The sequence below is a fragment of the Eleutherodactylus coqui genome, chromosome 5 (assembly GCF_035609145.1).
Source record: "Eleutherodactylus coqui strain aEleCoq1 chromosome 5, aEleCoq1.hap1, whole genome shotgun sequence".
NCBI lineage: Eukaryota > Metazoa > Chordata > Amphibia > Anura > Eleutherodactylidae > Eleutherodactylus > Eleutherodactylus coqui.
The window spans coordinates 59,216,158-59,229,320 of NC_089841.1; the positions used below are offsets into that span (position 1 = coordinate 59,216,158).

The 13,163-nt window shown below is 46.6% G+C and overlaps 1 protein-coding gene across 1 annotated transcript; it reads left to right on the plus strand.

Moving 5' to 3' along the window:
• Positions 1-1,436: 1,436 nt before the first annotated feature.
• IER3IP1 (immediate early response 3 interacting protein 1) lies at positions 1,437-8,980 on the plus strand. Its single transcript, XM_066602596.1, has 3 exons — positions 1,437-1,590; positions 3,755-3,856; positions 6,686-8,980. The coding sequence occupies exons 1-3, from the start codon at positions 1,500-1,502 to the stop codon at positions 6,739-6,741; spliced, it is 249 nt and encodes an 82-aa protein (XP_066458693.1). The 5' UTR covers positions 1,437-1,499; the 3' UTR covers positions 6,742-8,980.
• Positions 8,981-13,163: the final 4,183 nt, after the last annotated feature.

The following is a 13,163-nucleotide window of genomic DNA, read 5'->3' on the forward strand; positions in this document are numbered from 1 at the left end:
GCTAAAACTTTGCTTCGCTGAGGACCCAAATTCAGGTGTGTAATCTCAGCTGAACCTGCTAAAAAGAAAAAGCAAATGGAAAAAAAGCTTTGTCATAAATCTCCAATCTACGAAGGGCTGGCAGAAGACTAAAGACCGGGGCTGAAGAGGAGACGTGTGTCGGAGCCTGACAGCGCCTGAGAGATGATATATTCTTTTTTTTCTTTTGATGCACACAGAGCTTATTTTCGGGGGTTGAGTTTATATTCCAAGCCTCACCCCGAAAATCTTCGCACAAGGTGCTACAAAGTTGCGCGACAATGATCCCACAATGATCCCAATAAAAACTACAGCTCATCATGCAAATCTCAAGTTCTCACACAGCTCCATCCATGGAAAAATAAAGTTTATGGTCTTTGTAAGCAGTGCTGTGAAAAACATATTATTTTCCAAGAAAGGGGTTTTATTGCGCGAAACTGGAAAAAACTAAAAAATATATATCATTTTGATACTGTCATAATCGTACTGACCCACAAAAAAAAAGAATTGCACTCAGTCTGTGCACTGTGCAACGTTGATTTCAATGAGAGTCATGCCTGCAGTTACAAGCACCGGCCACTACACAGACGTTGGCGCAGACGCTTCCCCTCCAACCTCTGTATTTGCGGCACTGACCCGCTCAGCTGATCGACGGACCCCGGCCGATCAACTATTGATGACCTTTCCTGAGGATAGGTCATCAATAGTATTTCACTGGAAAACCCCTTTAATCACATGACAAATGTAGTCACTGTAAAAGTAATGTACCCAAAAATACGTCCCTGCGCCGCAACCTGTAAATGGAACAATTAGTTGATAATCATCATCACAAAGTAGATCCTACACTACGCCCTGGACTACAGGAATGCATGGAGGCGCAGGGTTGGAGGCTCGTGTTACACGGGCGTATGTGTATTTGTGCACACATGAGCATAGCATTTTTGCGGAATGAATTATGCTTTTTTTGCGCACGCATCTGCGTATTTTACTGTACTTTTTTGTGCGCAAAGCATGTGTGAATCACAAAAAAACCAATGCTAATTTAAATGGCTAATTAGTTTAATTAGATGCAGTGGGGTTCTTTTTCCTGCGCAATTCTGCAGCGTTTCACACACTTCCTTGGGTATTTTGCTCGCATTTGTGCATCCCCATTGACTTCTATGGGGACTTTTGGTGCAGGAAAATAGAAAATGCTGGGGTTTTTTGTTCTTTTTTAATCAATGGCACATGGAAAGAAAACTCACATGGGGAATAATATAAAGTGTGTATATTTCATGAGTCACCAGTACTTAGTGAATTAATAAAGGACATAACTATTACGTAAGGCGGCATTCAATATGTGATCACATACGTCTACAACAGCCAATCCTTGTAGCGCCTTCGCGTTTCTGTCTCGTTTGTCCCTCTCTTCCATCCGTCCCAGCTGATGCCTGCGCTCTTCACTAGTCGCCGCCACGTCACACCGGGAGTCCACCAACAAGATGGCGTTCACTCTGTACTCGCTGCTGCAGGCCGCTCTGCTGTGTGTGAACGCCGTGGCGGTACTGCATGAGGAGCGCTTTCTGAGCAAGAGTAAGAGAACCGGGGGACGGCAGGTGGCGGAGAGCCATCAGAGGATGCATGGAGGGCGGGCATAGTCCACTGCCACACAGGCACTAGGCGAGGAGCTGCTGGAGAAACTACAACTCCCAGAATGCCTTGCCAGATCACTAGGCTTAGAGCAGCAACGTGAGGCTATCAAAGCATTCTGGGAGTTGTAGTTTCACCACACCTATAGAGTGGCTTTCCAATCTGTGACTCCCTAGCTGTTTTGAAGTAAACATTCAGCATTTACAGATGTCACTGCATGCTGAGACTTGTAGTTTCACACACCTAGAATCATAGGTTGTTATAAGATTCAGACTGTAAGCTCCATTGGTTCAGGGCTGTCAATGGAAAGCTACTCCCCACCTCCCTTTTCTTGCAATATGCCAGGTCTGTTATACAAGTTACAGGGTGTTTCACTTGACGCACAAGCCAATAATAACGTACAAGAGCGAATACTGATGCTTACCTTGGTTGTCCGTGAGCTTGGAGTCATCGCAGAAGATGTTGGAAGTGGCCTACGCCGACCTCAAAAGCACTTATGAACCCAGCGCTCCAGGTTGTCGAAAATGCGCTGTAACATGCCCATGGCGATTTCACACCTAAAGTAATTCTTCAGTGGGGCAATGCGCACGGCGTTTGAGTGGCCCCACAGGAAACGGGCCGCCGGTGTTTGGTCTGGTCATCTCGGTGGCCACAGACCATTCCTGATGAACCTTTCCTTGAAGGAGTTTCGTCTCTGGCTGGACGTGAGACAAGTTGCCCCGTGTGATGACGTCTGGCTCCGCTATGTTGACAGCGGGCTGGACAATCAGCTGATCGTGGGAGATCCTGAGCGATCGGTCCCAGATAATTAGCTATTGATGACCTATTCTGAGCCTGAAAAACCCCTTTAAGTCCATTCTCCTTAGAATTGGCCAAAACCTTTAATTGCATAAAAATGTAGCCACTAGACTAAAAATAATGTACCCAAAAAGCTTGTGAATATTGTCGGGTAACGTTCGGTATTGATGGTGAAGATCTGGCCAATGATCCAGCGGCGGGACGGGGCACACCACACGCCAACCTTTACAGGATGCAGTAGATTTCCCGCAGGTTAGTTGTGGCCCAAATCCGTGTGCGTTGACTATTCACATGGCCGCACAGATGGCACATGGCCGCACAGATGGAACCATGCTCTATCAGTGAACCACGTCATGTCAAACCATAATTTGATGTTGGCCTAAATTGCGCTGGAACCGCTCCATGTACTTCATACGCTTCATCATATGGCGCAACTGCAGCGTCTTAATTGTGACGCGGTAGGGTTTCAGCTACGCTTGCTTAGCTGCCCTCTGGTATGTAGCTACGGATGTCCCGGACTGCGGCCGCTGACATCTTTATCCGCCCTCCCTGATTTACTCCCAATGTCACTGTCGTTCCAGTCTGCTTGCTCGTCGTCAAATGGTTGGTTGGCATCCTCGAAACTCGGACCAAAATTGCAGCTGACATTTCACGAATGAACCAGTCACCCAGTACATGCTTGCCAGGAGGACGCGCTCTTCCGCAGAATTCTCGGAATCCGTAGCTTTCTGCCATGGCTTTTGGCGTGGATCCGCGTACAGATGGTCCCTGTCAATGGGCAGAATTCTGATGCATAATATCATATTTCACCCGAGATTCCACACACAGATTTTGACCATCGAGAGGGCAAAATTTGCGCCACGTTCACACAAGGTGGATTTGCGGGGCGGACCCTCCTCACGGAAAATCCGCTGCATTTGCACTAGCAGCAGAATGGTTGAGATTTTCAAAATCTCATCCACAGGCCGCAGCAATTGACATGCGGTACGGAATTTAAATCTGCGGCATGTCAATTTTATCGCCATTTACGCTTGCGGAGTCCGCCTCTTCTCAATAGGGGGGTGACTTCCGCATCAAAAGCTGCACCAAATGGACACGAGTCATCAATAAACACTAGACTCCTGCAAATGGAGACAGTCGTACACAAACTACCAGCCGAAATAAGGGCTGTGCCTTGAGTGAAATGCCCCGTAATACACCCAAAGCCGGTCGTGTTGTGCCGCTGTCACTGCTGCTGTATCGCAGCACTGATGCAGCTGTTGTCTGTAATGTGGCCTGTTGTGCTGACTCTTCTGTCTCTCATCTTCAGTCGGATGGGGGCCTGATCAGGGGATCGGAGGTTTTGGAGAAGATCCTGGAGTCAAGTCACAGATGATGAACCTCGTGCGCTCCGTACGGACAGTGATGAGAGGTAAGTGTCCGCTGCCTAATGGAGAGAGTAGTGCCTCAGAGGTGAGCACCCTGATTGTTGTACCCAGGGGAGTTGGCATATGTAGATGGCACGCTGATTCTTTCATGTACCACTGTATTTTCTGCTGGAAGCAATGCCAGTAGGGGACTCTCCATATTGCATGGTGGAGCGTGCCATGATACAAATGGGCACATGATGCATGCAGAAGTACAGTGTGTGCCCATCGCAGTATGCATGAACCCTGAGGGCTGGTCTTGGGTTATGTGCACAAATAGCAGAAGTGGGGCAGATTTTTCCATGGAATCACAGCAGGCTTTACCCCTTCAATTGAAATGGTGAAATGATGCTGTGAATCCGCATCAAATGGTGCTGATTAGGGTGAGCTTCCATACCAAAATCCACAGCGCAAAATATGTTGCAGATTTAAGTGTGGATCCGCACCAAAATCCACTGTGTGGACGTACCCTTAGGGCTCACTCGCATGAGCATTGTGTACTTGTTGTGCAAAATGCATAGCATTTTTAGTAACGGTGGACAAACATCTTTGCAGCATATTTAACACGTATGTGTTTTTTTGTTTTTTTTTCGCACACATATTGCCTGCATATATACTTCGTATTTTACCAAAAAAAGGAGACGGTCCTAAAGGATGTGAGAACTGTCCCTCAGGTTTCTTAGCACCAGTTAAAATATGCAGCGAATACGCATGTAACGTACATATTTACTGCATATTTTATACACCCATAGGCTAGAATACATGTATTATGTGCCAACATATCTTTGATTACTCCAATGCAAATCAATGGGGTCTGAATACTGCGTGCTTTGCGCATTATGTGCAGCAGAAATAGACTTGTGTGAGCCCTTAGGTGTTCTGTCTAGAGATGAGCGAGCATACTCGATAAGGCAAACTACTTGAGCGAGTAGTGCCTTATTCGAGTACCTGCCCGCTCGTCTCTAAAGATTCGGCTGCCGGCACGGGTGACAGGTGAGTTGCGGAGGGGAGAGAGGGAGAGAGAGATCTCCCCTCCGTTCCTCCCCGCCCCCTGACGGCACCCGAATCTTTAGAGACGAGCGGGCAGGTACTCGAATAAGGCACTACTCGCTCGAGTAGTTTGCCTTATTGCGTATGCTCGCTCATCTCTAGTTCTGTCCATAAAAAATGTGCTAAATTCAGAAGACTTATGTTATAGGAGTCTTTTTCTGTCCATTTGAAGGATTCTGAACCTTTGTGGTGCTTTGATACGAACTGGAATATTTACGCAACCTGCCGCGGAATGTGCCGCTTCGAAACTCCAAATGTATTCATGTAGACTTGGCTATTCTGGCCATTAGATGCTATTCTCCGTTTTCACTCATCCACTTGATGGGTGCAAACTGATAGATCGGTGGGAGTATGACTATTGGGACTCACACCAATTCTGAGAATGGGGACCCGTGTCCCCCCTATTTCACAGTTCAAGATAGATTACCAAATTGGAACGATGTGCCTGCCTGCTCCATTGAGAGGAATGGAGCTGCTGCACAAGGGCAACCAACGTCTTCATTCTGCACTTCACTACAGAAATTGGACAATGTATCTTAAACTGTGAAATAGAGAGGACATGGGATCCCCATTCTCAGGATCAGTGAGGGTCCCAGTGGTCAGACCCCACTGATCTTAGCAGTTTATCCAATGGATTGGTGCAAACGGGAGAAAAAAATAGTCCCATTGCCAGAATAACCCTTTAAATCATTTTGAAACCTGCAGCCAATTCCAGTATGTGAAAGCGCTCTGTCTGGTTCCAGCCGTGGTAGTCATGGTGCGGATTCTGCAGCAGTTTATAGTATAATAAACATGGATGGGGCTTTCTGGGTGATCCACAGCCACATTGTTAGTATTTAGCTGCCATGATTTACCAGTGGCGAATAGTAGAACCGTTTTTTATATCTGGCCTACTGTTTTGTTTTTTTTCTTGTCAAGACAAGATACTGTAACTTTTTGAATTTAATTTTTGTAAGTGTTTTTATTTTCTGTACATGACTATGGGGATGTCTATCTTGCATGAACTTCAGTTTACAGCAGCCGCTGCTTACAGTAAATGGAGAGGAGCTGGGAGAGAACTCTGCTCTAGCCGCCCTGACTCCATGCTGGCCGCGCTGTGAGCGTTCCAGGGATACTCTCTCCTGTGTAACAGCACGGGAGCGAGTATACACGGGACTAGTGTCTAGCAGCGTTTGCCCTACAGTCGTCTCGTGCATAAGGGCCTTTAGGCTTAGTGGTCAGTGTTATAACAGCAAGTTTTTTAGGATTATTTTGTAATATAGATAATGATGTGGTGAACTCAAAAATAAAACACTAATAAATGTCTAATAATGTGAAACATAAAAGTTTAAAGGTCTGTTCTGGGTATTTAACCCCTTACAGTATTGGTGAGCTATCCTCAGCATACGTCATAAATAGTTAATCGGTGGAAGTCTGCCACTTGGGAACCCTGGGGCCCAGCTGCTCTTAGCCCCTGCACTTACTGCAGGGGGAGCCTTATATCCGCATTGTAGTCTGAGCTGGAAATGCAATAGAAGGTGTAGCTCCCATTGATTTCAAAGTGAGTGAAGTCTTCTACTACACTTGTATGCGGACGGAGCTGTGAACATCCAGTCCATTGCAGTGAGTGCGGGGACTGAGATCAGCTGATCGCCTGGGATCCTGAGCAGCAGACCAATGCTGATCAACTATTGTTGGTCTATCATGAGGAGCTACATTCCCAGAATATCCCTTTAAACAATCTGTCACTTTCCGATGACACCTTTGCTTTAAGACTGAAGCACTTTCTCTTTCTGTTTTTGCAGTTCCTCTGATAATCATCAACTCGATAACAATTGTGCTGCTGCTTTTATTCGGATAACGATTTGTTTGCCACCTCTTGGGAAGACCAACCACACTTATGGCTCCACCATCTCAGACTCAATATTCCCACCTCCCCAATGTTGAGCTATGAGGACTCTGGAGCGTTTCCAAAAACTGATGTGATGCATTTTTGTAAATTCTCCTAACAATATGCACCCATGCTGAAGACTGATCAGTGGGATCTCCATGTGTCTGTGTCCACCGCTGATAGAATGATTGGCATCTACCACACTCCTGTATGTCCATCTTGTAGGGATTGGTTCAGACTTGTAATAAATTATGTCTTCTGATGACCGTGACCAAATCAACGGGAAGTCTCTTCGTACCATTTATAATCTGTGGCAGTGGTTTACAACCCGTGGCTCTCCAGAGGTTTGCGAAGCTACAACTCTGAGCATGCTTAGAGGAGTAGTTTTTGGCTACAGTTAAAGAGCCACAGGTTGCACCCCACCAGTCAGTGGTTTCATTTATTCTTTTCAAAGCCATCATGGACATTTGCAGTTGGTCTCCAGCCTGTACACATTTTTGTCACCTCCCTGTAGTCTTAGGTCATCAGTGTACCATCTTTCCTTGGTTTATGGGATTGTTACTGGCCATTGCATGTCATAAGCCACCATCAAATGGCCTTAATAATGCAGTGCTGTACCTCAAGAAAGCTAAAATCGGGCAGAGCTTTCTTAGAGGGCATAGCCAACAATATGGTTGACCAGGCTGCAATGAACACATCACCGCTATAGAAGAGATGGCACAAGTGAATATTTGCCATAAAACCAATGTACGTTCCAAGCCATGGAGGAACAGGATGGAAGCACCTGAGACCTGAAGGACCCGCTGCCTATAGGACTTGTCCACCTTGGACAGCTCTGCCTGATTATAAAGAGCGCCTACAATTCTAGCTATCTTTTGATACATCGGTGGGGTTCTATAAGCTGGGGCCTTGATGCATGGGGTATAGGCCAAAAGTACACGGTGCTTGTTGATGAATCTACCGTTGTCTACAGAGCACTAAGATGTGGAGACTAATTGTTTCCTGGGCGACCCATTAAACACGGAATATGGCCAATGTCCATCCGTATTTACAAGGCTGATATTTTCACACAGGTTGCTGTGCTTTCTGAGACGCACAAAAATAGATACCATTTTTCCAATGGGTCTAGATGCATGGGCAATTTCTCTCACAGCAATGCTGCCAGACGGAAAAGTCCCAGCCTGTCCTATTTTCGTGCAAGTCTTGTGTTTGAGAATAGTACAAGCAAATGTGCAGGTCCATGTTCTGTGCAATGTGAGTCATGCCCGAGAAGCTCGACTCTAATCGGCTCTGTAAATATGATCTTACTTTGTGGGTTGTGTGTGTTGGGAAGGTCCCAAGCCTGTAAATTTTTCCATGGATTTATACATGGTGGCATCAGAAAGACGAATTGAGCGCTATATATCCCAATACTGGTGTCCTATAGTGAAATAACAGTGTCCTTGAATAGGAAGGCATGGATGCTCTACACAATGGTATGGCACACAAGACCCTGAGGCCCCAGAACACAGACTTTAGTTTGATGTTGTGGCCCCTGTAAGAGAGAGAACCCCAATTGCAAAGTTGAAGAGGAGCATCTCACTAAGCCTCGTGGGACCACTGCCATGACTGAAGTACAGAAACGTAACTACTGGTAAGATGGCCTATGAGAAGGCCTACTTGGAGAGTTGTCCTTCTGCTATGATACAAGCATAGGGAGCCGTTAGACGGTCCAGTTAAGGCTGACACACTCATTGCAGAAGTAACCAAAAATTTGCATTGTCTTGTGATTTGCTCATGTGTTGCTTTCTGCAGGCTCCGTGAGCCACACATGCTTCTGTACTGTGAGTTGTAAGGTGTTTGTGAGACACCGGAAGCATTGTTAGGTGACCGAGTCCAGGGCGGCCACACATTGAAGGTGGCCACAGCATAGCGGTCCCACGGGAATTATAGCACACCAATATTGAGATATTGCTGGATCAGTCTTTATGACGCCCGCCCTGCAAATTGCCTCTCGGTATTGAGGGATGTTCCTCTGAGGTATAAAAGGTGGCCACCACTGACTTTTGTAGAGACCAGACTATGTGGATGGTGAATTGAATGTAAAGGGTATAAACGCCTTCATTACAGGGTGTTCCTCTATCCAAACTACAGCAGCAAACTGACTTTGTATTTCATCCTGTTTTTATATGTCCATCTTGGAAGAAGAAGAATAAAAATGTGTCTCAAACTTGTCTGAACTCTGTTGGGTTATTCAACAAAGGCGCTGCTGCAAGTGTGAAGTGACTACAGTGCAGATCCGCTTATTGGTGGACCGAAGGAGATTGCAGACTTTTACAAAAAATCATTGTGCAATTTCTTAATCCTCTGAAAGTGAAAAGAATTCGCTCATCCTGAGGATGAATAAGCCTTTTTGTGTTTTTATTTTCCAGGTGCATCTGTGAACTGCGCATTTTTAACTCCAAACGTTAAATGTTAATGAGTGTGATGTAGGTCAGATTTTCACTGACCTACATGGCGGTCGCTCTTGTAAATACACCCTTAGGCTGGATTCACACGAACGTATATCGGCTCGGTTTTCACGCCGAGCCGATATACGTCGTCCTCGTCTGCAGGGGGGTGGAGGATGGAAGAGCCAGGAGCAGGAACTGAGCTCCTGCCTCCTCTCCACCCCCTCTCTGCCCCACTGCACTATTTGCAATGAAAGGAGGTGGCATGGGGGTGGGACTAAGTTCTGGGAATTAGCCCCGCCCCCGTCCTGCCTCTCCCCATTGCAAATAGTGCAGAGGGGCAGAGAGGGGGCGGGAGCTCAGAGCACTGCTCCTGGCTTTTGTCCTATTTTGCTTACCTCATCTCAATCCACCACCCAGCCGATGCCCTCCCCTCTAACAAAATCCGATTAGGCGCCCCTTTAACACGAACCTCTCATTCCCACCTCCAAGACTTCTCCAGAGCTGCACCAGTTCTCTGGAACGGACTACCCAGGCAATCACTGACACACTAAACTTCAGGTGTGCTCTAAAAATGCACCTCTTTAGGGAGGCATACCATATCCCCTAAACCAAACCCCTCTGTACCCCACTTGATAACATGCTCCCTGTCCTACTGACTGCACTCCCTGCTAGCCGCCATCAACCGCCCCCTGCAGTCATACCGATTCAACCACTATATGGCTTAAGTCCATTATCTATGGGTATGGCATCCTGCACTCTCCACCTCGCCATACCGTGCACATCTCCAGCCCCTTTACCTTCTGTATCACCCCATTATTTGTAGTATGTAAGCTCCTTGGAGCAGGACCCTCACCCCTACTGTCTCCCATCAACTGATTACTACATGTAAACAAGGTTTTGTTTCTATTCCCCCTGTTCTGTAAGCGCTGCAGAATATGTTGGCGCTAGATAAATAAAGATTATTATTACCAGGTTTCAGCTCTAGAATCTACCCTTTGCGCCATATTTGCAAAAATCGGATGCAGAAACTCACCAGCAGACTAAGGCACAGTATAAAAGAGAAGGCATGAAGGTGACGCCGGTACTGGTGCATTTTGTCTCGATCAGAAGAATGGGTGGAGACAAACTGCACACCCACAAACACCCACAGCTTGATTGGCTGTCCAGGAGAAAGGGGGAAGGCAAACTGCACCCCCCCCCCCTTCCCCCCCAACCTTTGATTGCCTGGCTCGTAGCCCCCGACGTTGCGCTGACTGACATGTCAACTCTCCGCTCTGGTCTCCCTGCTGCTATCGCCAGACGCCGGTCCCGCTGGCACTTTCCTTGCTGCCTTTGCTGTCGTCCATGTAAGTTCCCAGCTGCGGTCTTTTCCCCCCAACCCCCTCCACCGTAGCTGCCGTCCCCACTGTCACTGTCCCTGCAACGGAGAGGGGCACAGGAGGAGGACCGGAGCACTGTTTGCAGCGCAGATGGGAGGGCAGCAAGGAGACTGACAGCGCAGCAGCTGGGAAGGAAACAAGGGAGAGCAGCAGATGGGTGAGTGACATGAGGCGGGAGCGGAGATGATGGGCATTCATTCTCCTGCCCAGCCAATCAAGTTGTGGGTGTTGTTTGTAAGTCTGCTGGTGGAGACAAGATGCACCAGTACCTGTGATGCCTCAGTGCTTTCCTCACTGCTCTCTGATTGGCTAAGACTCTAACTAAATGTCAGGATTTGAATACAGCCTCTGATTGGTTAGGACCCTCTCTGTGTACTTAGTAATAAACCAATCTAATAACTGTACTGGTTGCTGGGTAACTGCTCAGACCCTGCTGTCCTCCAAACCATGACTGGCACAGGGGCTCTCTGTACTGCAGCCAACCTAAATATCTAAATATACACCTCACACATGTACGTATTTATAGCGAGGAGACTATACCTCACCTATAGGTGTATATACTGAGGAGAATATAGCTCCTGTACAGGGGCTCTGTGTACTGGAGTAAATGAACACATCTAAATATACACCTCAGGCCGGCTTCACACGGGCGAGAAAATTGTGTGAGATTTGTGTGTTGTGAGATACACAAATATGAGCCCCATTCTTTTGCGTGGGGTCATACACATGAGTGATGCAATGCTTTGCTGGAAACAAATTGCGGCATGTTCTATCTTGCTGCAGTGCTAGGTGTACATGATGCGATGTCTCCCATTACAGACAGTGAGAGAAATTCCGCTAACCTAGCTGTGGCGGAGGTTCCCTTCATCGCCGAAGTGATGCAAGGCTGTTTTGACATGAAACCGCCTTGCATGCCCGGGGAATTCACACAGATGGGGAGCGCGACATGGGGGCGGGGTTCATGGCCCCATATCGCTCTCGCCCATGTGAATTTAGCCTCATACATATATGTATGTATTGAGGAAACCAAAATGAAGAATAATAAAAAGTCCCCTGCGCTCAGACGTCTAGCCCAATACACTGAAGTAAGACATATGCAAAAACATTGCAGGCAAAATAGTCACTTACGTTTGAAGGAAAGCTATGAAAATCCAAAAAGACACCTCCCTGTAGTCAGGTGATGTGTAAAGCCAGTCCAAGAGAGCCAGTCAGTATTCATCATAGAGGAGATGCATTTTATTAAATACCTGGGGCAGCATACATTTTCAAAATAAGGACAAGAAAAAAGCATTCAAAATAAAAACCAAAAGGAACACCAAAAATTCAACAAAAGTAGGGTGTGCAACGCGTTTCTGGGCTTACCTGCTCATTTGTCAAGTACAAAAATGTATATGTATGTATATAGGAAGAATCTATCTCGTATATATACTGTTTCCCTGAAAATAAGCCCTAGCTAGACTACATTTAAAAAAAAAAAAAAATACATTGCCTAACAGCTGCGGTCCGGGTCGCTCCTGCTGCTCTCCGAAGTCCTGCACTCATCGGCCGATTACAGAATATCACTTGCTGGTTGCAGGGTTCATAAATCCCGCCTCCAGGAAGCGATGGCTCTGACTGGTTCAGCGAGCACTGCTCTCAGCCAATCAATGCAGCGCTCGCTGAACCAACGCAATAGCTGTAACCAATCAGAGCCATCGTTTACTTGAGGCAGGATTTATGAATCCCATGCTGTTCTGTCGGTGGCTGAGGAGTGCAGGACATGCAGTGGAGGAAATTGGCGCTATTGCGGTGTTTCTATTGCGACTTTCTCGTGATGAAACTACCCTTATACAAAATAGACCTGTGCAAAGCCAGGTAATTCTGCTAAAATTAGATAAATTATAAGCCTGTGATTGGTCTGTCATGATGAGAGGTATCCTCTGTAGTACGTAGGGCTCCTTCACACACGCGTACGCAATATGCAGTGAATAGAATTCATTCATTTCAATTGATTTGTTCACACGCACGAATTTTGCATGCGCATTTTTTGGCAGCACAAAAAATGATGGAATTCTCTTCATTTTCTGCCCGTTTGCGCACCAACGGTCCCACATACAAGTCTATATGGGGTGCGCAATACTTGAGATGTGTGAAACACTACGTAATTCCACCAGAAAAGGAACGCACATGGAACTAATTAACCATTCCAATCGGTGTGTTCGTTTGCCGTGCGCAAGTGAGCCTGCCCTGCAGGCCTAAAGATCAAAGTAGAACACGCCTATATGCATGCAAAAAAGCACCATTTTTTCTCACCCTTTGGAAAAAATCGGCAGGGTTTCTGCGGACCTGCAGAAAAATAGAACATGCAGCGAGAGGGAACGCTAATTGTTTAGTCTAAACATATCTAATGACCGAACGACAAACGATAATTGTTCACTTTTCATTCATCGTTTATCTTTATACTGGCATAAAACCCGTCGTCGGCTCGTTCACTAATCGTACGGTTTAACTACCGATCCTTCAGTCGTTCCCGGTCACTCATACAGCGAATGTGATCAATTTCTCGTTTGAGCGAGCCAACGATGCATCTGCCGGTATGAGC

Coding starts and splice junctions, on each gene's coding strand:
- IER3IP1 (XM_066602596.1), top strand. CDS start 1,500: ATGGCGTTCACTCTGTACTCGCTGCTGCAGGCCGCTCTGCTGTGTGTG. Junction 1,591..3,754: donor GGAGCGCTTTCTGAGCAAGA/GTAAGAGAACCG, acceptor TCTCATCTTCAG/TCGGATGGGGGCCTGATCAG. Junction 3,857..6,685: donor CGTACGGACAGTGATGAGAG/GTAAGTGTCCGC, acceptor CTGTTTTTGCAG/TTCCTCTGATAATCATCAAC.